Source organism: Phascolarctos cinereus, unplaced genomic scaffold (genome assembly GCF_003287225.1).
Source record: "Phascolarctos cinereus isolate Bilbo 61053 unplaced genomic scaffold, phaCin_HiC Scaffold_1;HRSCAF=81, whole genome shotgun sequence".
NCBI classification, from domain to species: Eukaryota; Metazoa; Chordata; class Mammalia; order Diprotodontia; family Phascolarctidae; genus Phascolarctos; species Phascolarctos cinereus.
In genome coordinates this window covers 34315657-34342122 of record NW_027555514.1, presented here as the reverse complement: position 1 = coordinate 34342122, position 26466 = coordinate 34315657, and the positions used below count along the sequence as shown (strand labels likewise).

General features: G+C 37.0%; 1 protein-coding gene across 1 annotated transcript in view; it reads left to right on the top strand.

Annotated features, from left to right (window-relative positions):
* KCNH8 (potassium voltage-gated channel subfamily H member 8) overlaps nucleotides 1-26466 on the top strand; it is a 388604-nt gene that overhangs the window by 178008 nt on the left and 184130 nt on the right. Inside the window, exons 4-5 of the mRNA XM_020987205.2 lie at nucleotides 16858-16985; nucleotides 25640-25880. Coding sequence (XP_020842864.1) covers nucleotides 16858-16985; nucleotides 25640-25880 — 369 coding nt within the window. The remainder of the gene's footprint in view (nucleotides 1-16857; nucleotides 16986-25639; nucleotides 25881-26466) is intronic.

Sequence of the window (26466 nt, the reverse complement as noted above, 5' to 3'; positions counted from 1 at the left end):
CAGAAACTTCTCAGATTTTTCCCCAATCCATTCTGTAACCCTCTTCCCTTTTGTGGTTAATTTTAGCCTACAACATTTAACTTTATAATTGTAAAGTAAGTTTCTTCCCTTTTATAAGATTTTACTATTAGATTTTTCATTAAAAATAAGTGCTAAATGTTATGAAGCTTGCTGTATTTAAGATTATATGATTCAAAATGTTCTCCCAATCAGATGCACCTTTCTCACCCCTCCAAAGACTCATAACTAGAAACCGTGACCCAGATTTTTGTATTGTCAGCACTTACCAAATGTAGCTGATCTTTTTTCTGGAAGTAATCTCTTACCTTATTCCACCCTCTTTTCATTTCCCTAACCCACCCTTGTCCCTTACCAATATCCTCATGCCCATCTTGGAATAGGTAAGTAGTAGATCATTATAGGGCTCTTTCAGTCTATTTGGATTTATTTACCTTTTCTATCTTTTGTCTATTGCTTTGGCATCTCAAAGCCCACATAATGACAGTTTTATATAAAGAAATTCTTAAAAAACATTGACCTTGTTAAAAAATATTTTTGCCTCTAGAATTAGACTCAGTTTTGTAGAATGTTATCCCTAGTTAAAATTCATTTTTATTCGCTTCTCTGAACTATTATAGTCCAACCTTTCCTCATTTATCATCTTTGGTAGTTAGAACTGACACCCTTTGACAAATGAGTTGTTTCCTCCTGACCATTTATATTATTCTTTTCCCATTTTACTTAACAGCTCTGAAGATTATCAGATATATTTCTTATTAAGTTAAAGCTGGGATTCTTCAAGGTTCTTGTCTCATGAAATCTATCAATCTTTATTTCACCCTGTCATCCCAATAATTTTGTACAATTTCTGTAATTATTCATGAAACTATGTATTTTAGATTTTTGTTTCATTGAATTTTCAGGAGACCAATTCCTATATTATAGTACTGCCAAGCTCTGTCTTCAAGGTCACTTGCTTTGGTTTCAAGAGCCCTCATACTTTTCCCCCCAGATTTGTTGTCTTGATCATTCTATCTATGTATTTTAGAGTTCTAGCTCTTAAATTTTTAAAGAGTATCAGGATGCTTCTGCCTACCCCTTTTCCTCTTCTCTCTGGGGAATGAACATAATATGATCCTATTTTTAAGACTACCCAGAGTATTCTGTACAATATAAATCATTTACTTCTCTGACTTCCTATTCAGGACACAATTTTAGAGTTGGAAGAGCCCTGTAAGGTCATATAAGCTCAATGCCTTTGTTTTGCAGATAAGAAATTGAGACCCAGAAAAGTTAAATTACTTGCTGAGTATCATGCATAGTAAGGATGGGCTTTGAACCTAGGTCATCTAATTTATAGTATTTTTTCTTCACCACGCTATTGCTGCTGTTATTAATGATGATGATGATGATGATGATATTCAAATTTGAAAAGTAGTCATTTGATCTGGAACTTCATCTTTAAAATGAAGGGATTGGATTAGAAACCTAATAATAATTAGTATTCAGATAGGAATTTAAGGTTGGCAAAGTGCTTTACAAATATCTCATTTTATCTTCACAACATCACTAGGAGATCACTGCTATTACTATTGTCATTTTACAGATGAGGAAACTGATGCAGGCTTAAGTAACTTGACAGAGTCATCCAGCAAGTAAGTGTCTAAAGCCTGATTTGAACTCATGTCTTCCTAGCTCCAGGTCTAGCACTCTATCTGCTCTACCACCTACTAGCCTCTTAAGATTCCTTCCATTTTTAAATCTGTGGTTGAATAATCTATTATTTACCTGACCAACTATTCACAAACTATTAAATATTTAGGAATAAATGTAGGATTATAGCTTATACTAAGAATATTTGTCCCTGAGCTCTGTCCAACATGATGAGAACTAGATGATAATAATAACTGGCTTTTGTTTAGTGGTCTTAATTTAGCAAAACACACTAAGGTATCATCTCATTTAATTGTCAAAAGAACCAACTCTAAGAGATCAGTGATATTTACTTAATTGTTCTTGGGCAACAATAGGTGAAGTGACTGTCCAACAGCTACTATAATTGTCTTAAGCAGAATTCAAACCAAATTCTTCTTGACCCTGAGTCCATAGTATCTGTTCTATTTATTCTGCCACTTAATCATAAGTACTTTTGTATGTTTCTATACTGTCTGTATACCTTGTTTGTTCTATCATATTGCAAGCTCCATGGAGGAAGGCTCATAATTTTGCTATGCTCCCCCTACTACTTCACATAGTTCTAGATGGAATTCTATTGATTCTGGTTCATTCAGATGAATCTAAGCCATGCCATCAGTTAAAGTTTAAGTGCCAAGTATGTATCTACCACTCATTGTACTAAGTGCTGAGGATACTACGAAAAGCAAAAGACAATCCTCAGGAGGCAACATTCAAGCAACTATGTACAGGCAAGATAAATTAGAAAGAATGAGAAGAGGGAAGGCACTAGAATTAAGGAAGCTTGAGAAAGGCTTTATATAGAAGGTAGGGTTTTATCTGGGACTAGAAAGGATCCAGGCAATCCAGGAAAAGGCCATGAGGAGGGAGAGGATTCCAGGCATGGAGGATAGACAGTAAAAATAACCAGAGGCAGGAGATAGACTGTCTTGTTTGAAGAGCAGTAAGGAAGCGTGGCATTGCATCAAAGAATACATAGTTGGGGTGGGGTATTAGATGAAAATCACCTACCCCTTTAGCATCCCATGGAAGAGACTGGAGTCTACAATACCCACAGCCAAATGATGTCAGCCTTATAAATAGAAGCTAATAGCAAGGATTAGAGTTGATTGAGTGGTTGTACTCTTTGAAAGGACAAGACTGAGGGAAACACATCATTTTGTTTGATTCATGCATTATTTTATGTGATTAAACTATCCATGCAAGGGTCATGTATCCATATGCGCCTAAGTATAAAATGAAAATGAAATGAGATTGAGTTCATTAAGTCCCTACCATATTGTGATCAGTCATGTGAAATTAGGCTGTGGAATTTAATCTGCTGGTTTTTAGGAAAGTATTCTTTTGTAGTCACAACTTCCCACTTAGGTTACAGTAACAACAAAAACATGGAACAATCTGAGCAGGTTAGCAATACTGGATTTTAAAACATCCAACTTTTCTGCAAGTGACATGAGGCAGAAACTATGATAAATAAATGATCTCATTAATGATAGTAGTCGCTGAACTGGTATATACTGTTACCCATCCATATCTTCTCATCACTTGCAATCTTTGTCTATATCCCCCCACGACTCTGCTATAGATGATCCATCCAGAGCATGGATGGCTCTCCTCTGGGTGTTATTGTAGGTGGTGGAGAAGCCAACAATCACATTTATTGTCAAAGACTGAAAAGAGAGATTTCTGTCATTGTTCTAATGTTTATCTATATTGGAAGATTCATTTTTCAGGTCACTGAGGGATTAAAACTCTTCTGTAATAGAAATACCTTTCACATTGTTGCAGGATCTAAATAATTCTGTGCTGTATTTATAGTGCATTTCATAGAGCCTGGTGTAATGTCTAAGGAACTGTCCTTGAAGTCAGGAAGGCACGGTTCATTTCTAGCCTTGGACTCATATTGCCTATATGACCCTGGATAAATCACTTAGCCTCTCAGTGATCCAAAGAAATCTCTTAAGCTATAAAATATGAAAACAGTTGTAATAATCTGCATAGGTAAATCAGTCTATACTTGTCTGCTCTGTGATCTTGAGCATATCCTTACATTCCTTCTTACTCAATTTCCTTATCTATAAAATGTAAATGCCTTCCTCACATAGATAATAGATCTACAGCTGGAAGGGATCTCAGTGACCAGCTGCTCTAAGACCTTTATCTTTCCTATGAAGAAACTGAAGCTCAGGAAGATTCAGAGACTTGACCAAGGTCACTCCAGTAGTAAATATCAGAGGCAGGTCTTGAACCCAGACCCCCTGAATCCAAAGCTAGTGTTCTTTCTGTTGCACCATGCACCTTCACAAAATAAATAGTAGATGTTCAAAGTTACAAAAGTGAATCCCACCAAAAGCGGCTCACCATGTTCACCAGAAATTGAATCAGAAGTCTTGACCAAAAATACATAAAAAGTTTATTCAATTCTCCTATGATTTCTGATATCACTGAGAATGGTATCTTTTGATTTCATGACATCTTGAAATTTTTCTAAGGTCTTCAATTTGTATTATATTTCAGCTTTTGCTTGGTTTTATTTTTTAAGAATGTTTTTATTTTTCTCAATTACATGTAAAAACAATTTTGACATTTTTTTTATAATTTTGAGTTCCAAACTCCCTCCCTTCCTTCCCTCCCCCATCCTTGAGAAGGCAAGAACTTTGATAGAGATTGTACATGCCCAGTCATGCAAAACATATTTCCATATTAGCCATGTTGCAGAAGAGAACATAGACCAAAAAAAAAAAACCCAGGAAAAATAAAATAAAAATTCTGCTTGATTTTAAATGTATTAGCTAGTTTCTCTGTTCTCATTCATCAAATATAACTTTTTCCTCTTTCATTAATAGATTTTATTTTGACACATATATTGATACTTCTTAACAAACACACAATTTCTCACCCCCAATCCCAACTCCATTCTCCAAAAAAATGCTTTAAAATATCTAATGAAATGATTGTGTGTGTATAATATTTTTAATATTTATATAATTTTAAACATATGGAACCATATTGCCCATTATGTTTGGCCTAAGTTTTGGAGTCTTTCAGCATTTCTTTCATTGACATTACTATACATTATGATCATATTTTTATTTTGGTACTTTTTTTCTCCACTATGCATCAGTTCACACAAGTCTCTGTCTATCTGTCTGTCTTTCCGTCTGTCTGTCTGTCTGTCTGTCTGTCTCTCTCTCTCTCTCTCTCTCTCTCTCTCTCTCTCTCTCTCTCTCTCTCTCTCTTTCTCTTAGATTCTTCACATTGGTCATTCATGTGCCATGGGCCTATATCTGGGTCTTCATTGATGAATCCCATTAAGTACATATATTAAGTAAATTGCATTATTTAAATTCACACTTGCATATTTCTATTGGACTAGAAAAAATAATTTTATTTTACATGATTATAGCTTTGAATAGTGAAGATGTGAGTACATATGACTACCTCAGGGGTTTCGTTATACACACTAATTGGTTGGATGTTGTTCTACCTTCTCGAAGAGGACCAAAATGACATCACTATTTCAGAGTGAAGTTACAATGCATCTGACCAACATAAGCTTGGAATGCTCTGCCACATGTCAGGCACAAATAGTCCACGTGAACCTTTGGGGTGGATTGTCGAAATTTGTGCATCTCACATTTCTTTCGAGCTACTTCAATTCTGCTTTTTTCATAGAGCACAGCACCTTCTCTGATGATGGTGCGCCACACTGAATGGTCCTCTGCCAGCATCTCCCTTGTCACACAACCAATTCCAAAGTTCTTAAGAGAGACCTGGAGAGTGTCCTTGTATACACACTAATTACAGACTCACTGTATGCTGTTATATTTATATGTCACCACTTAAGCTATTCCCACATTCCCAAATATTGCATGTACATTTTGTTTCTAGGTTTTTGCTATTTGAAATAATATTGTTATATATCAATAGCTAAATAGATAAACATAGATAGATAGATAGATAGATAGATAGATAGATAGATATAGATAGATAGATGATAGATAGATAGATGGAATAGCTTTTAATGTCATGGTTTTGAGTAAATTCCCTATAAATTTTTGATGTTAGACTTTTATTAGGGACATTTAACATAAAGTCATTTTTCCTAATCTGTATAATTTTTTTTCTTTTCTTGCTAAATTGATTTTGATTGTACAAAAGCTTTAATTTTACATAATCAAAACTGTCCCTTTTATCTTTTATGATTTCCTTTAACCTGTTTGGTAATAACAGTCTTCTGTTACATGAAATTGTGAGTTATACAGACTTTTACTCTCCCTTAAATTTCAGGGTTTGATTTTAAATATATAGTTTGTCCATTTTGAAATTAATTGTATCTATGTTAAAATATCACTCTCCACTATGCTCTCCACTTACTTTCCACTATACTGTTTTCTAGTGTTCCCAGAAATTCTTCTTATCTTTTCCCCAGGATAGCATTTGTGTTTTGAGGCTTATCAAATATTAAATTGCCATATGTGTTTGGTTCTAATCTATTCCATTATTTCATGATCAAACATTTAATTATCAACTACTGTGTGTAGTGCATTGTGTTGAAAAAATTTTAATTGTCCTTGTTATATTGCCACTGTTAACACATATTGAACCTATAGCCCACCAAAACTCTTAGATCATTTTTGTGGTTGCTGTTGTTTAGTTATTTTTCCATCATATCTGAATCTTATGACTCCTTTAGTTGTTTTCTTGGCAATGAGACTGAAGTGATTTGCCATTTCCTTCTCTATCTCATTTTACAGATGAGGAAACTGAGGCAAATAAGGTGAAAATAACTTGCCCAGGGTCACACAGAGAGCATCAGAGATTAGACTCAAGGCCTGGTACACTATCCACTACACACCTAGGTGCCCCCTACATCCTTTTTATGGTGAACTAAAGCCTATACATGCCTGCCCCATCTTGTACTAAAGAAATTGGATTTGCAAACCCAAGTGTATGATTTGATATTTGTTCTTATTAAAATATATAAGAAAGAGGTACCCTCTATAGCTTTGCCCACTTCATAGTTTGGTCTCCAATGAGTGCCACATGTCCACTCTTGGTTTTATCTTTCATACAACCGAAGCCTTTGAGAGAAAAAAAATAGGGTGGGAGTGGAAACTAGATTTTACCCACCCTATTTTTTTTTTGTTTTAAATTATTAGAATCCCTCAAAGTACCTCTCCCCCAAGCACATACTTCTTGCTCTGCTCCTATTTTTCTCCCTGATGGGATGCTCAGTGTCTCCCAGGATTACCCTTTATAGAGGGTGCCCCTTTCTTATCTCCCAAGTCAAGAATACCATGTCCAGTACTCTATTACCAGCTAATCTAATAAAATTCTTTGTGCTAATGTGGAAATAGCTCCTAATGACTTAATATGAGAAGCTGCATAGTGAAGTAGAAATGCTCTGTTGATTTGGAATCAGAAGACATGGGTTCAAATCCTCACTCTGCCGCTTATTGGTTAAATGACCTTGACCAAGGCATTCCAGCCCCCTAAAACACCATTTCATCTTCTTTAAAATAAGACCATTGGATGACCTCAGAGTATCCTTCTGGATATAAATATATGAGCCTTTGTCATATTGTTTTTTCCAGTGAGTGATCTACATTATAATGGGGTCCTTCTTGGAGAAGGTATCATAATCCACAAAAAAAAAAGACAAAAAAAAGAAACTTTTAATGGTAGCAAGTAAGGGTTCTAGGGTAGGAGTTCTTAACCTTTTTTTTTTTTTATCATGAAACCATTTGGTAATCTTATGAAACCTATAGGCCCCTTCTAAGAATATTTTTTCAAATACTTGAAGGAAATATTAAATGTCTGTTTTATATTAGTGAAAATAAAAGTGCAATGATTTTCCCATTTAAGTTCATAGATTCCCCGCCCTGAAATCTATCCATGGATCTGCTGGGAAATCTATTCACAGACCTCAGGTTAAGAATTCTTATCCTAGAGCAGGATGACATTGGAAGTAAGAGATTTGGGACATGAGAGCTTTTTGTCACAACTCAAATAGCAGTCCATGTAGACAACTGTCTACTATTTACATTAAATGAGATAATTTATGTAAAGCACAGGGCCAGTTTAAAGTACTATATAAGTGATAGCTCCTATAATTGTTATTGATTTCTATAAAGCTAGCTATTTTTATATATGAATAAATCATGTCCTCTGGGGGTACAAAGACTGAGAAACAGTATGATAAATGGAGGAACACCATATTTGGAGGCAAAGAACTTGGGTTCAGATTGTTGCTCTTTTACGTAACAATAGTGTGACCTCTTCAAGTTATTTACTCTTGTCTGGCCTTAGATTTCCTCTTCTGTGCAATGAGGTAGCTGGATGATATGTTCTCGGAACCCTTCCAGCTCTGACATTCTATTATTCATCATCACTGCTACTGAAGTCTCTGGAGGATTTGTCCCCAGAGCCTGCTCCTTCCATTAAGTCTTTTTTTTCCCCTTAGAACTACTAAAAACTGAAGAGTCGATTAGTGATTCAGTTAATTCGTGACTACATGAAGGATCCGTGATTTCAGGCGTGTGGAGAACTCTTGGTATGACAGCTTCCTTTATCTATACAGACTGGAACCTGCCCATGACTTAGTAGGTACATCTTAGGGAGTTTCCTGAGACACAGAGGGGCTCGGTGTTTTGCCTGGGACCACACAGTAAGTGTAACAAAGGGGATATGGACCCAGGTTTTCCTGGCTCCAATCCCAGCCCTCCAAAATTTTATCACACTACTTTCCATCAAAACTCTGTCAAAATACCACCTTCTACAGAAAGGTTTTTGAGAATAATGGCTAGCATTTATCATCATCATCATCATATCATCATCATCATCACTAACATTTACATAGCACTTATTATGTGCCAAGCACTGTGTTAAGCACTTTACATTTAACTCACTTGATCCTCACAACAACCCTAGGAAGAAGGTGCTAATAGTCTCTCCATTTTACAGTTGAGGAAACTGAGGCAAAGAGAGGAAAAGTGACTCACCCTGGATTACATATCTAGTGTCTGAAACCAGATTTCCTGATTCCAGGTCCAACATTCTTGAATCTGTTGATACCCTTAGCAACCCCAAATCACCTTTTATCTATTCCATATATACCTATATATTTACATGGAAAGTAAGCCTCTTGAGGGCAGGGGTTGTTTTGCTTCTGTCTTTGATTTCCCAGAACCTAGCACAGCACCTGACACATAATAAGAGAATAAAAATGCTTTTTTAATAGATTGCCTCTACGTATGGAGTAATAACGATGTGCATGAATTTCTTTGTGACCAATGGACATTAGGAATAATATTGTTGAAATTTCTGGTCCCATTTGAAAAATTACAGACAGCATTGATACAAATATGGAAGAAGGTCACCAATCCCTAAAACAGTTTAAAGAAAACCAAATAAACTAAATATCAGTCAGTCAATCAACATTTATTAAGTACCATGCCAGGCACTACCTTCTTTTAATAGGTTTGAATTTTTGAGTAGATCACAAGAAACAAGCCAGCTTTCAAAACTTATGAAAGGTCTAAAATTGAATAAGGAGTTAACAATGGTAGTTCTGGCAAATATTAATACGTGCCATTTTAAGGTACCTTAAAGTTTATAAAGCATTTCACATATGTTATCTCACTTAAACCTCACAAAATCCTGTGAAGTAGGTTGCAGATAACCCCCCCCCCAATGTGATAGATGGGGAAATTGAGCCTCAGGGGGGTTATAACTTGCCCATGGTGCGAACAGCTCACAAGTGCCTAAAGAAGGTAATGCACACAGGTCATCCTAACATCAGCAGTCTGATCCACCAAACCATTGCTACCTTTGAATATACCTGGCAGATACACAGAATTTTTTGATTTGCAAAATGTTTTAACTCTATCATCTCACTCTGATTTTTCCAAATGGTCCTATGAAGTAAGTGCTATTATTATCCCCATCTTCTGGGATTACTAGTAGGTGATTCAGTGGATACAGCACTGGGCCTAAATTAATGAAGTCTTGAGATCAAATATGGTCTCCGACACTCTCTAGCCATGTGAGTGTGCACACCACTTAAGCACTGTCTCCCTCCATTTCCTCAATCATAAAATAAGGAAAATAATAGCACCTTTATCTCAGAGTTGTGATGACAAATGAGTTAATGTTTGTAAAACAAAGCATAATATCTGGCATATAGTAGGTCCTTAATAAATGCTTCTTTCTTTTTACTTTTCCCCTCCTTCTTTCCTCTCTCTCCATTTCTCCCTCATTTTCTTCCTTCCTCCCCTTTTCCCTTCCTTTCTTCATCCCATCCTTCCTCCCTCCCTTCCTCCTTTCTTGCCTTCGTTTCTTATAGATGAGGAAACTTGAGCCGAAATTTTAAGTGACTTGCCCATTGTAAGAATCTGAAACAGGATTTAAACTGAGTCCAAGTCCTGAACTCCAGTAGACACTTGCCCATGATACACTTCAAAGGGTGATGTTTTCATAAAATCTTATCTGCCCCCTAATTCCCTCCTCTACCTTCTTAATCAGTCATCCTCACTTGTCACCATGAAAGGCTGGTTTTAACACACCCTCTCTAGAATATTGCCTGCTAAACATATTTTACTAAGTACTTACTTCAAACTAATGGGAATTTCTTGGGACATTTAATTTCATGTTTCTGATTTATTTACTTGATACTCAGCAAAAGTGAAGGTTATTGACATCTGAGAGCACTTTATCCTTTTCATAAACCCATTCAAGCCATTCAGCTTACATCATGGGAATCTGCTAGATGCAGTCAGCACAATTTAAACTTCATAAAGTCCCAAGTTTGCTTACAAACTCAAAAACCCATCAGGCCCACAAAGATTTACTGTCATGCTATCACAGATGTGGAACTAGAAAGAGCTTTCTAAGGAGCTCATTTAGCCCAAAGCACTCATTGGACTGATGGAGAAAATGAGGATCAGAGAATTGAAGTGATTTTTCCATGATGGAACAGGTCATTAGTGATGGTGTTGAGATTTGAACCCAGATTTTCTGGCTTCAAATGCAGTACTATTTCTATTATATACTGTGCTAACTAAATCTATTCAAATGATATGAACTTTTATTAAGGACAGGAAGTTGCTAAGTATATGTTTGAGTAAAAGTAGCAGTGACAGGACTGAGGAAGAAAGGATGGGATGTTAGTGTAAAATAACCTGGAATCCTGTTAGGATGTGGCCTCATAAGAGGTCTAGAGAAATTGGTCTTCTGCTCCCCTCTACCAGACCCTACTGTGACGCTTTCCCTTGAACAGTTTTCGTACCGAGACCTTTTTCAGTTTGAATCCAGAGGCATGGGGGTCTGCTTTTTCTTAAGTCTGTCCTGGAGTAGAGACTGATACCCTTGCTCCATGACCCCCTAGGTCTCACTCAGAAAAAGCTCTACCAGCACCAGGTCCTTGTCATTGAGAAGAATGGCTTCTTCAATTTCATCTCCAAAGTGACACTGTTCCATATGCTCAGGGAAATGGATTCCTTTTTCCTGATGACCACTATATAAGAAAAATATAGTTTATACCCTTCCAAATCTAAAACACATATCGAAAAAACTTTTGTTACTGCTTTCTGACTTTCCTTCAAATAGCTGGCAGGTCATGATGAGAATATAAGCTTCCTGAGTGCAGGAACTGTTTCATTTTTGTCTTTGTAACAGAAGCAGTGTCTGGTATATAGGAGGCACTTGATAACTCCTTGTTGATTTGAATGTAATATTTTACATTAAGTTAATTTTTAAAAATGTGCCTGTTATCAGGGCAGGTAGGTGGCACAGTGAATAGAGCTCTGGCCCTGGAGTCAGGAGGACCTGAGTTCAAATCTGGCCTCAGACATTTAACACTTACTACCTGTGTGACCTCGGGCAAGTCACTTAACCCCATTGCCCAACCAAAAAGAAAAATGTGCCTGTTATGACCCTTCACTAAAGGTATGCTGCCACCAGGTGGTAGTTAGGTGCCATGATCTCCTACTGAGGCCTATCAATGAGATTTTCCCAGAGTTCTAAAGTATAGGGCTCTCCTTGAACCCACTCAGATCTATAATCATACATATCTATTTCTTTTGATGTAAAAAAAAAAATGAAACCGTAGCATACTTTAACAAACATCTAAATGGTTAATTCTTTAGAGAAATTAAAAAAAAATCTTAGGTTAATATATAGATACCTTACTTTCTTCTTCCCAAGACAGCTTATCCAAACCCTGTTCTTATTAATAAAGTTTTGTTAGAAGGCTAACCTTTAAAATTGACATGGAAATCTTAATTTGGTGTCAAAATCAAGGAGGCAGCTAGATGGCAGTGGATAAGAGTTTTGGACCTGGAGTCAGGAAGAACTTGAGTTCAAATACAGCTTTAAACACTTCCTAACTGTGTGACCTTGATAAAGTCTCTTAATCACTGTCTCAATTTCCTGATCTGTGAAATGAAGATGATTGCATTCACCACCCAGGATTGTTGTGAGGATTAAAGTGCTATATAAATGCTAGTTTTTTCTTAATTATTGATTAGTTAATTTATCATTTTATTAATAATAGTATTATAATCATTATTGTTGATAGTAAAATCCTCCCTGACAATAGCCCAAGGAGTCTATAAGAGAGCCTAATTAAACATTTTTCATCCCTCTTGTGTTTTACCTTAGCACTACCAACTTCTGCAGTGAGTGACCAGTTTCCTGTGGTGGGTAGGAAATGTTTTGGCATGGCAAGCACAAACTCTACCCCCCACAATGATTCTTTTCTCCTTCTATGACTGTATAAAAGTATTCCAACCTCTCCCTTTTGGTGGCTTAATCTTCATAAAATGACTGAGGTCAATCAGTACCAATCCTAGGTTTGTGATCAAGGGAAATGAAAAAACAAGGGATTCTTCAATCTGGAATTCAGGGTCCCACAAGTAGTCTACAGATGGATTTCTGGTGGGTCAATTAATTTGGGTGGGAAAAATTACATCTTTATTTAATATAATTGATACTTTTTAAATCCTAAGCATTATATATATTTTTTAAAAAAAACATTACTCTGAAAAGAGGTTAATAGGTTACAGCAGACTGCCAAAGGGTTCCATGACACACACCATCAAGTTTGAAAACCTTAGGCTTAGCAGAGCAGTTGAAAACAGGTACCCTAAACCATCCACAGAATGTCAAAAATCAGGTGGGTTTTTTTTTAAATCAATTGAAATACCTGTAAAGAACAAATTTTTTAAAGATTAGGTTTTCTTTTTCCTGGAAATAGGAGAGAGAGAGAGAGAGAGAGAGAGAGAGAGAGAGAGAGAGAGAGAGAGAGAGAGAGAGAGAGATGAAGTGTTTACTGTGAACCACTCTGTTAAGCACTAGCAAATACAAGCAAGCTAAGTAGTTCCTGCCATCGAGGTGCTCGCATCCCAGTGGGGAAAACGGCACATAAAGAGTAGCTGAAGAGAGGGTGGGAAAGGGGAGGAAGGGAATACCAGAGTAGCAACATGAAATGGAAATGGCCTAGAGGTGCAGATTAGGACTATTTCTGGGGAAAAGATGACCTGTCAGGGCCCAGGGTGATTCCACAGGTAGAATCCGAGGTTCTTATGGTGAATATGCTAAGATGACAGCCAAGGGACAGATTACGTGGCTGGACAGCAGGAAGGAAGTACAATCTGATTCTACTGGATCTGTTGAAATATACAGTATCACCTAACTAACTATTTCTGTTCTAAGTATTTACTTTTTCTTGCCTATAGTCATAGAAGTAGCCCTCCTAGAATATAAATGATGAAATAAACTAATCTATCAATTTGGGGATTGTAACAAGGCATGAAAATTTGTTTTGAATAAAGGATCTGGATGAAAGTATAAGTAAAAGGAAGGTTGGTAAGTAATAGCATGTTGAAGAGGCTCAAAGTCAGGAGGCTTGGATTTGAATCCTGAATGATAATTATATAATTATTAGATGTGTGACCTTGCGCAATTCACTTAAGTGCTCTAAGCCTCAGTTTGCTCACTTGTGCTTAGAGGTGGGAATCACTAGAGTATCCATAAGGTCCTTTCCAACTCATGAGTCTATGCCTGAAGAAATTTAACAATATATTTCTAGATGGAAGGATGCCTTAACTGGTTAATTGATCAACATGTGTTTATTGAGAATTGATTTTGTACCAGACACTATGCTAAGCAGTGGAGACAGATACAAAAAGAGACAGTACCTGTCCTCAAGGAGCTTGCTTTCTGTCAAGGCCAACACAATATTTAGTATATGTTCATGCCTCTGAGTGTGTGTGTGTACATGTGTGTGTGTGTGTATGTCTGTGTGTGTGTCTGTGTGTGTCTGAAGAGGCAGGGTAACAAATGAGCCATGACACTCCTTCTTTCCCTGCTACCTCAGATCATCAATACCTAATAGTCAGCTAATAATGAGATTCTTTATTAGGAAAAGGCAAAGGCTGAACTTTCTACATGCTAGGAAATCTATAAATCTCAAATAAGAAAACAGAATGGCAGCATCAACTATATTGAATCTCAGTCACTAATAACCTGAATGAACTCCAAGTTATTTTCTCCTAGCAGATCCTCAAGGTCCCTCATCAATGAAATAGGGACAATGACACTTGTGCTACTAATCTCTGTTACTTCATCCATAAAACCAGGAACCAGAATTAGGTGGTCCAACAGGACTGTTCTAGGCCAACCCTTCTGTGCTCCTATAAAGTAAGATTTTATCTATCAGGCAGCTGGGTGGCACAGTAGAAACAATGTGTGACATTCAAATGCTGTCTAAGGACCTTATTTGCTCTGTTGTCCTGGGTAATTCACTAATCTTTGTGACTAAGTTATCTCATCTATAAAATGGGGTTAATGAAAGCACCTACCCCAAGGTTGTTAGGGGGATCAAATGAGAATGTGTATAAAGTACTTGGCACACCTTAAATAGGTCAATAAATGTTTGATGTTTTTATTTAAAGATAATTATAGCTGATCTCTCCTGGTGATCTGGAGATCAACCTTTAGGTTGGGATGTGCTCTTTGTTTTCTCTGTGTTTACTAGGTAAACTTCTGATCTGGATTAGATTGGCCTTCAGGGATAAGAATGGCTGACTAATCTAACCTTTCTTGGAAGTTCTAACCCTCCCTAGAAATTATGGGATTGGCATTCCAGCCATGAAGCATGAAGCAATCTCTAGACCTAATTGTCCCTGAGTAAACTAATAACAATGATTTTCAGGACCTGCAGAGTTTCAAACCCTGAAACAGACTTGGAAGGCATAGCTTGCCAAGGTTCTCATCACATTGCTACATACGCTGTCCCTTCCTCCTCCACAGGGGATTTCCATCCCCTATATAAACTTTCTCCAAGTCATCTACTGCTAGCTGAAGATCGTAAGTGTAAATGACAAAGACTGGAGTTCCACATGGGCCTAGACAATTAGATAGTTGATGTTTTGTAGTACAAGGCAGTCGATCCATTGGTCTCCCCTACGTTTATCCTCCTGCTGACACCAAAGCGGGAAATGGACTTTTGAAAATGACCCACTTTGTGGTTTCTATGCTGCTATTGGAAGTTCAAGTCTAGGATAATATATAGGACACAGAGTAATGCACTTGGCTTCAGGAGGTCCTGGGTTCAAATCTTACCTCTGATACTTTATTAGTGATATGATATTAGAAAGGTTACTTCATGTTACTTCTCTGTTTCTTCACTTGTAAATTGAGGATAATAATATTTATGCTACCTTACTCATCAAACAGATGTAAAGAAATGCACATGGTTAAGATTTCAAGTGTTCTGTGAAGGTGAAGAAGTTCATGGTAGTTTTTTTTTAATAATTCTGAATTAATATAATAATACAAAATGATAGTATGATACTTAATATTATAATTGTATACATTTATTTTTGCAATAAATTAATAGGTGATATCTTATGTTTTATAACATAAAAAGTATATTAGACTAGTTATAAAATCAAAAGAACCTGGAGTCAGGAAGATGAGTTTAAATCCAGCCTCAGGCACTTAGTAGCTATGTTGTCTTGGGCTATTTTCTTAACCTTTGTTTCCTTTTTCCTCAACTGTAAAAAAAAAACAAAACGAAAACAATAGCAACCACCTCACAGAATTGTTATGATGATCAAAATGAAATAATATTTGGAAAGTGCTTAGCACAGTGTCTGGCACATAGTAAGTATTATATAAAAAAAATTATTGTCATCATTATCTATCACTGCTTTGGACAATGGAAATAACTTTTTAAAGTCACTTAGAATATCTTGAGGTATATGTATGTACATGATTGTTGTGTGATGATTATGCAGAGGACCCTTGGAAGATCATAGAATCATAGATTTAGAGTTAGAAGGGACTTCAGAGGCCATCCAAGTCTACTCCCTCATTTTGCAGATAAAGAAACTGAGGCCAGAAAAGTGAAGAACTTGCCAAGAGTCACACAGGTAGAGGAGTATGGAAGGTTTTCGGTCAAGGGCAATGATGTACATTATTCTATAGGGGTCTAAAAAGTATTCAACTCAGAAGAATCATCTTCTAAATGCAAATTACAAAACCACTAGTTAGTTCAGTGAGATGGAATGGGAGATAGGAGAAACAGAAATTATTCTTATTTGAAACTTGGTTTCAGTAAAACACACATATAAACCAAAACAAACAAACAAAAATTACAAAAACAAAATCACCTAGTTGTTTGTATTTTAATGTTTTTTTCCAACATTTTGCATTATTGTTATTTAGGTAATAACCTATTTGTGAGTGAGATAGCCATTGGAGGAATGAGGACTGGTGTTCCAGTGAAGTCTTAACCTCATAATGTCTCTCAGCTAACCATTTTCTTTGAATGGATTTGGCATTGAAAAGTCTGTATTTGAATCTTGCCTTAGACACTAGCTGTGTGACCCTAAGCAAGACAGAACCTATCTGTGCTTCAGTTTCCTCATCCATAGAGTGAGCTGTATTCAATGGACTTTATGATTCCCTGCAGATCTAAATCCATGGTCCTACAAAATGGAAAATGGTCCTAATTTAAGTGGAACCTGGGAGGTGACATGTCCTTTGAGGGGCTACAAACACATGCCTAGGTGAGAAGGTATATCAAAATGGCATGGTGTTTGCAAACTCCAGTAGACCCACTCTTTGTACTTAATGAGTGTTGTTTCTCCACAGACAAAGCCAAAGGAAGAGGCAGAGCTGGGTCCCACTTTGACACAGCCCGGAGACGGAGCCGAGCAGTCCTTTATCATATCTCTGGACACCTGCAAAGAAGAGAAAAGAACAAATTGAAAATCAATAACGTAGGTGTTGAGCACACAAGGTGAAGGCTGTCAAGGGAATGTTTTATTTGTTTGAAGAAAAAAAATGTGCAGGCTGGTTGGTTATTGGCTTTGCTGAACTTCTAGGCTTCTGATTTCTTGAAAGAATGAACTGGAAAAGGTCAGCACTCATACAGTAAACCCAGAAGAGCAGCTCCTGATGGCTGTGTTATCACTGCAAGGAGATTAGATTAGTATAGCAACCCAGAACAATAGAGTAGTGGGGAAGCTGTGGCCACACTCGTTTGGCTCCATTTTTTAGAACAGGATAATACAAAGAGTCACATTATACATGCATAATTATTGTGGATGTTCAAATCACAAATACAGAATGAAATTTTTCAAAATTTAATTTTCATTCCATCCATTTTTCCTTTATCTAATTCCACTTAATGAATTTTTCTAGAGGGCCCATGACTCAAGGGAAGTCATTACTTTGTTATTTTTAAAACTCTCTCTTTTGAAGAAAACACAGATGGAAATTTCATAGTACAACCCCAGATTTAAAATGACATGTTGTAGTGCAGTTTATAAAGCAATACATTTTTACTAAATTGAACCTAAAAGATTATTTAAAGAAATCTGATATGTGCCTCCAAAGAAGCCCAGCAAATGCATGTGTCTAATGAAGGCAACCCATTGGTCTCTGTAATGCTTGTGATTCACCTTTTTCTCCAATGTTCCTTTCTTAACTTTACAACTGATTTTTGTTGTTTAAAGATTTAAAAAGAAATGTGGAGAAGATGAATATCCTTATTATCTTTGTTTAGATGGAGAAATTTGAAACCAAAATATTTAAAAGCCTTTAATATCTGAATTTGAATAGCTAAATGATCATAACAGATTTGTGATGTGTAGTTTGGGGAGATTGTATTTAAACACCCAAATTATACTTTCCCACTGTATTGGAAAGAGCAATAATCATTCAGGTGATTCTGAGGTGCGACAAGTTGGCTAGCAAACATAGGAGATATTTAGTAAATGCTTATTGATTGAAAAATAAAGGTCACTATTGGATAGAATGTCAACCCTAATGTCATGTTGGATCCACGTGGAGACAAGGAAAAACTAAGACAAGTTCCTGACCCTGTTCCTTTTGATAAAGAGAGTGAAAAGCTAGCCAATGTGTCAGACAAACATCTTGAAAAAATGAAAGAGTCCATTGGCAGCCTCTCTTAAAAACAAATTATCTGTCTCCACATGTACCTTAGGTTTCTCCCATCTATAGTTGATGGTACCAAAATCATATTGCAGTTCTGTTTCCTAGTGGCTATGGTTGGAAATCCATAGCGAAAATGCTACAGATGCATCTCCTTCCCAGCAACTCACCTTTTGAGGAGTATAGATAAGATGTTCCTTTTGGGCCCTGGGCTGTTAGGGGGTAGCCCGATAATTCAATACATAGTTGCAATGAGTAAGGCCCAATTCATGCTTATGCACTCCAAGGATAGTCTCTCCTTAGAGGAATGAATGTCTGAATGACTATTTCCTCCTATTGCCATGTAGATGGACTTGAGGCTGGTGAGAGAGTGTTATGCCATTGGACATATATGAGTGAATGAATGAATGAATGGATCAATGGATGAAAAGCATTTACTGTTTACTATGTGCCAAGAACTGTGCTAAGTGCTAGGATTACAAATACAAAACAATACATTCCCTGCCCTTTTTGGTGAGTTGTGGAGCTCATTCTTGAAAAGACTTTCCTGCAGTGTTAGAGCTAGCATCCAGAATGGAAGAATGGTAAAGATACAATTTGTGCTAAGTAAGCCAGGCAATAAGCTTATGAGCAAATATTAGTTGGTCAAATAGTTAATCATGAAAACTAAGACCATTAAAAAAAACTTTTAGTTTTAACATAACTATTAAATTAGCTTAAAATTTGTTGATTGAACATGCCATTTTCCTCTTTAGGTTGGGATTTTTTTAAAACAGATTTTACTTAAAATTATATTCAAAACAAAGCCAACTCCCACTGTATAGCTAATGTATTTAATTGCTAGTCATTTACAAAGCTTCAGAGGTCCATGTAGAGTGTCACACGCTGGTGTAAATTGTTTAAGGGTATTTGACCTGAACTTGAACTTACCAGGTATTAACTTATTTCTTAATGAGAATCAGGACTACCAATTAACAAGCCTTGCTGTGGAAATACTGCCAACCCACATTTCCTTGGCACTTTACAGTTTAAAAAATGCTTTCCTCACATTGATTCTCTGAGGTGGGTAGGATATGGATTATCAAGCCTATTTTACAGATGAGAAAACTGAGTCTTGATCAAGCAAAGGGACTAGACCAATAATTATTTCCACTTCTATTGCAATTGAAAATTTACAAAGCACTTCTCCCATAACAACCCAGTGAGATGAAGGAAGTACAACGATTCTTTTCAGAACTGTGACTAGTGTCAAGCAATCAGGGCATAGAAATTTAAAAAAGGACGCCAATGTCACTTTCATTCTTTCAGGAACCTAGAAACAACTAAGTGTATCACTTAGTAAAAATATTTAAATAAAGTAGGAAGCTATCAGATAGTGGTTTTTTCCTCTTTCCAGCAGTTATACCCAATGGGAGCTCCTCTCTGGATCATTCCTATTATCTCCAACATTGTCATGAAACCTCTGACCATTGTAGATAATGTCCCAGCATCTCTATCTCCCCTCCCTGTTACATTCATCTTAAAAAGCTGCTTTCAGGGTGTAAGATTCATATGCTGCTTCTGGTGGCTAAAATTACTAGTTAATGTCTGATTATTATCTTCAACTGAGAGGAATCAGGGACTTCAAAAATTTGAAATGAATTGTCTGGAGTAACATAGCTGAGCAAAATGTGATGAAAACTGAGAGTATTATGAAAGGTAGAATTACTGAAAGTCAGAAGAAGTAGATGAAGAAAAAGAAATGATCAGCCAGGGATTCTAAGTCTGGGGTTTATGAACTTGTGGTTTTATTTTTAATGTTTTGATAACTGAATTTCAGTTTATTTGGTTTCTTTTGTAATCTTATATATTTTATTCTGCTCATTTAAAATCATTATTCTGAGGGGTCCATAGGCTTCACCAGATTGCCAGAGGGATTCATAACACTAACATGATAAGGACCCCTAAGAAACAGTCCCTAACCTGGAAAAACATTTCCTGAATGATCAGTCAATCACCAAGCATTTTTAAGTGCTTTGGTGCTCTGTCAAGGACTGGGGATATAGAGACACAGTTGGAACAGTCTTTGCCCTCAATAACCTCATATTCATTTTCTCCGTTTATAGTTTATTAAAATTTAAAGGCTCAGACTAAAGCAAGCATTAAGACATAGCATCCTATAAAGCAGAACGTGACAGCCCCCACTTCCCCATCCAAGAAATCTTCCTCACTTGCTCCTTAACTCACCAATGGAAGCAGGGACTTTCTTTTGTATTTGCATCTATGGAACAAGCACAGTAAATAGTAGAAGCTTGGTAATGCTCTCCATTCATTTACTCATGCATGCATTCACTCACTCATCTCCTCTAAAATCAGGATCTTGAACTTGAACTACACGGCTCTCAAGTCCCATCTAGCTCCAGGATGGGATCATTGCACTGGAGACTGGTGTTTCCACTTTCTAGTCCCAACTCTGTCTCTTCCAGTAATACTCAGAGAAAGTAACTTGATTTCTCCATACTTCAGTTTTCCCAACTATAAATTTGGAATGATTCAGATCCCTAACTTAAGAGGATTTCATATAACTAAAAAAGGGAAATGATCTAAGGAGAGCACTGTTACCTTTATAAAGAGGGCTAGAGACATCTATCCTTTTATAGCACCATGCTGGAATCTTCTCCATAAAGGACTCTGCATATTTTCCCTCCTCTTCCCAATGATATAAGAAATCAGTTTCTTTCTGAATTAGAAACCCTTGCTGATTTGGAGGCCCACTTCCTTGGTGTATTGTGTTCATGTAAATTGCATGGATGGAGGGTTGGAATTCAGTCACCTTGACTTGTTATTGTCATTCATTCATTTGTAAAGCAGAGGCGCACATAGCCCCAGCACTGTAGGCACTAAATAAATATTTATCATAATCAATAAATAATGGACAACCAAAATCCAGATGACTTTGTTGCATTATTCTTTAGACAAACTCCATATTGTTGAGGGTTATAAATAGCATGTCATCCATCCTTTCTCTACTTTTTTTTTCCCCAAAAGCATATGGTTCCTCTCAGAAAGCTGTATGCATGGGCTGATTTTGCATCAGAAATGTCTTTGATGACATTTTGACATGTCCTGGAGGATGGGAGAGCAGTCATCATTGTTTTCTCAGGGGATTATATCAAAACTCAGGCAGCATTTGGGAAACAGTCAATTTGTTTTAATTAAGACTATGTTTAAATGAGTTGTTTTAATTTAATTTGAAATAATCCTTTTTTCTGAACAGCAGGTCTGACTCTCATTCAGAATTGAGGGGAACACCAACATTTACTATATTATACATCAATTCAGTTTTGAAAAGTATTTATTAAGCCTCTACTATACACCAGGCTCTTTTCTGGGCACAAGGAATATAAATGCAAGTGGAACAATCCTGACTCTCAAGGAATTTACATTTAAATGGGTAAAAAACAAAACAAATATAATAAATACAAACAATTCAGAGTTGGAGACTATAATGATAATAATTAATAATAAAAAGCATTTATATGGTGCTTTAAGAGTTCCAAAATATTTTATATATGTTATCTCATTTTAGTTTTTTGCAATAATTCTGTAAGGTAAGTTCTCTTATTTTCTCATTTTACAGATGAAGAAATTGAGTCTGAGAAAGGTTGAGTGTTGCCCAGGGTCACACAGTAGGCAGGATTTAACTCTGGTCTCTGTAATTCCGTGTCAGGCATTCCATCCACTGTGCCACTGTGCACTAAAGCTGGAAGGATCAGGAAAGGCCACTTGTAGGCATCAACACTTGAGCTGGGTCTGGATAGGAGACTGAGGGGAGGAAAGACAGAATTCCTGGAAGAGGCAATCAGCCCATGCAAAGCCATAGAGAAGGAAGGTGGAATGTTACATATGAGGAGCAGGAAATAGACAACTTTAGCTGAAATGTGGAGCGTGTGAGGAGGAGTCAATGATATTGAACCTACAGTACAACAATATATCTGCAATCCCTAACTTTGAATTTCTTCCTGGGTCTTTTCCTCCTATAAGAACTCTTTTCATGATCAAAAAGAATCTCATGAGGTAGAAGCTAGTGTATTGCACATCATTCTTGGTCACTAATCAGCTACAAAAATCCAGGGCTTCTCCAGGCAAGCCAGATAAATGTAGAGAGAGAGGGGAGGCTTACATACCATCTGGCCTTGGCTGGAGAAGGACTTGGGGTGATGGGAACCACAAAATTCAAGGGCAAAAGGCACAGGTCCTGCCTTGAAAGAATTCAATCACTCAAGCTTTCTTTCAGTCAGAGACATGGTTTATTGTTTCACCAATAGAAGCCAGTGGGATTTTAAGAACCTGAGCATTTGTGACACTTGTATTGATAAGCAGGCCATATTTCAAGAATCTGAGCAATTTAATGAAGGCAAGATAGATGCTTTTATACAAATAGACTGGGGGACAATGTGAATGTGATCTAGGAGTAGCTAATAGCATGTGGTGACCTGGAGGTGACAGAGGAGGGATCTAGATAAGATTAAGGGTGGGAAATAACCTGGTGTGGGGCCAGGTGCAGACAATGAGGGACAGAATGAAAGGGCAGTTAAAAGGATTATTGATTGGTAAGTGCCAGGTACCTCTAGTGAACTCCAAGGAATCTGGGCCACGTGGGAAAGTCCAAGAGCTTTTAGAGGTCCATCATTAGTGCTCCATCAGAAAGATTTAGCCCTAAATTTTATAGCATTCCTGGAAGTGGTTAAAATACCTGTATCCTTGGGGTGTCACTCCTAGTCACCTGTTTGGTACCTAATTGCCTTGAAACTTGGCTATAATTTTAGCAAACTCCTCTAAGGCCCTCATTTTCCTATTCTGTAAAATGAAATGGGAGAAGGGAAGTCATACTATATAGCTCCTGAGATCCCTTCCACCTCTAAATCTCTAATCTTATTAAGCTCCTACTATGTGCAAGGCACTAGTCTGGATGTTGGGGATACTAAGAGAAAATGTTTGCTATCCAAAACCTACCTTTCAACTGTTCTGACTTGGGATTCCTCCAAAATTTTGAATTAGCTCTGGTCCAAGCTCCTGCTCTTAGAGGACAAGAGCATGGAACAGTGTAAAAGAGTCCTAGATTTGGAGGAAGAGGACACAGGTCCAAATCCCCAATGTTATCACCTTGTGACCTTGGGCAAAATATTTAACTTCTCTGGGTTTCCATTTTCTCATCTGTAATATGAGAGGGTCAGACTATGTATTCTTTCAGGTCCTTTTAAGCTCTTTGAATATAAGCTCCTTGAGAAGAAGAACTCTAGCTTTTTTTTCTGCCTCCTGCCCTGAAACATAGTAGGTACATACTAAGTGACTGTTGATCAGTTACTCTTCAATTCTTTGAATAAGATGAAGAGTCACTACAACAGACAAGCGGTTGGCCTAGACCTACAAATAGAGAACAGTAGAATCTCAAGCACGGAACAGAAGCATTATAGGTTGTCACTGTCTAATTGAACAGACAGTGGTTTGGGAGGTAGAAAGGGGGCTATTGGTACTCCCACATGAATGGAAACAATTGGCAAGAAATAAGAGCAGCTGAGAACACAATGAAGGCATAGTATCAGTCCTTTCCCTAGCAAAGTCTAAACTCCTTACAGGCAGGAAATGCGGTCCCTTCCTTGTAGTCCCAGTGCTTACCACATTATACAGTACACGCTGAAGAAAAACTTTTTGATTCATTGATTCATTGACTTCCAAGGGGAAATTTTCTAGTTCCTACCCTCATTGCTTCTGGCTGCAGTTTTTGTAAGCAGCCTGGGTGAGCTACTGGTTAAGCCTGAGACATTTTTAAAGGTCCTTGAATATAGCACATATTTTTTCCTGGCCTTATTCTTACTCTGAACACTCAATAAAGTGAAGCTTCAGCAGATTCCAGTCATCCAGTTTGTACTTCAACCTTACCCTCTCAAATACAGCTTTTTACTTCATATTTAGTGTTTCCCTTCCTTTGCAGTCTAAATGTATGCTATTTGAGCACATGACTCTCCAGTCTTTAAATCCATGCTTTTTTTTCCCCCTGAGTATTCCTTTATCTTGTATTAGAATGGGAGACATTGTTCATCAAGTTGGGAAGCCAAAGGCTTCTGCACTTATCAAAGTCCCAGCTCTTCTCAGGCTTTAATTACCTACAAAAGCTGAACATCTCCTTTCTTACTTAAATGCCTTGAATGCCTTGTCTTGTCCATAACCATCATTATCATTCAGTTCTTTCAAGTAGTACAAGACTGGAAAATTCAAAAATAAACCAAATCTTCTAACTAAAAGAAAAAAGCAACCCTGTAAATCCAGAAGATGGGCTCCCCCTCCTTTCCTCCTTCCCTCTCCATTACACCATGTTTCCAAGAAAAAGCAATTCCTTGAGTTGTCCATGGGCCGCTGTTGTCATTAGTAAAATCAGAATGAAGGATTTCAGTGCAAGCTGACAACTGAAATAATTAATGCCTCCAAAGCTTCCTTAAAATGCAAAGTCCTCTACATTATTTAGTTAGGTGTTTTATTTGTTGTTAGGGTGTTTTTTTTTGCCTTGTATAAGAGTTTAATTCTTCCTGGAATTGCTACTTACTGAAACATAAATGTAAATTATATTTGCTGTTTGTGATGAATTCCAATTGTGAATGTCTCTAGGTAACATCATGAGTAAGTTCTCTTTGTTCCTTAATTGAATAATGCTAACCCTATGCATAGATTTCTCTTTAGACATCCAAGTGAAATTGCCTTTAATTAAAAAAAAGTTTACCAGTATTATGGCAGTGCATAACTAAGGTTAAAACTAGGATAGCCAGTTGGAGCTTTGTTCTGGGGCACTTAGATTTAAAAATTAAAAAGAAAAGTTAAATAGTTTAAAATAATTTTTAAATTTATTTTTAATGTCTTATTTAACTCCCCTGATGTGGCCCCCCAACCATGCCCTTTTCCTCCCCCAGGAGTGGTCTCTGGGTGTTTGAAAGTCTCTATCTATCCCACTAAGAGAAAGTATTCTGGGGTCTCTCCCACTACAGGGCTGGCATCTAGGATCTCTCCTCCAATGGGTCTATATATCAGAGTATCCCTCATCCCACCGTGGTTGATTAGTGGATGACTTCAGTTCTGTTATTCCTAGAGGACGATATTTGCTGTTTACTCTGGGTACCAGAAGATGTTAGTTATGGTTCTGGATATATTGATGGTATCTTCAATGCAATATGCTGAGTACAATTTATGCTCCATTTTCCCCATTAGAAAGGAAGAAAGAAAGAAAGAAAGAAAGAAAGAAAGAAAGAAAGAAAGAAAGAAAGAAAGAAAGAAAGAAAGAAAGAAAGAAAGAAAAGGAAAGAAAGAAGTCAATTTAGTATATACTGATTTTGTAAACACAAAATACTATACTTATTGAAGTATATGCAATACAATCTGAGTATTTTAGCTAATATGGGGTTTCCTCCCTCTCTCTCTCTTTTATTTTTTTTATTTTTGTCTACAGAATGTTTTTGTAGATAAACCAGCATTTCCGGAATACAAAGTTTCAGATGCAAAAAAGTCCAAATTCATCCTTTTGCATTTTAGCACTTTTAAAGCTGGCTGGGACTGGCTGATCCTGTTGGCGACGTTCTATGTCGCCGTGACTGTACCTTACAATGTTTGCTTTATTGGCAATGATGAGCTGTCCACAACAAGGAGCACCACAGTCAGTGACATCGCAGTGGAGATTCTGTTCATTATAGGTAAGAACCTGAGGTGACCATCCTTGTGCCATTGACAAAGGGAAGGGAAGGACAGGAGTATGGATCCAGACCTTGTTGGGAAGTGAAGATGAGCTCAGACTTCATTTGCATTGGCATGAATTGGCCCCTCATGCAAATTCAGAGAAGGACATATTTGAATTTCTTAGAATTGCCTTCCTCAGCTTTTCCACTGTTCCTTTATTCAAATAAACCCTAGCCAGTGTTTTATGTTTCTCTCCTCATTTCATCAAAATTAGAGTAAAAGAAAAGGACTTGTGAGTTGCTTTGTTTATGTTCTGTCATATGCTTCTTTGCCTGCAGCCAACAAATCATTTTTTACCAAGGTGGTTCAAAGCCTTAATTATTTTCCATTAGAATGAAGTAAAGATGGAGTTACCACCTTGTCAGAAGACCAAGATACTATGGTGATAAGAACTATAAAAAGAGGCAAAGTGCCTCCTCCATGTTTAAGAATCAGGGTCCCCAGAATATCCTTCTTTACTCAGGTTTAATAGAGCTAAATTCCTTAAGGTTTATTATCCTGTCTTGAATAAAAGTGAAGAAAAATACTTTGAAGGGATAGAAA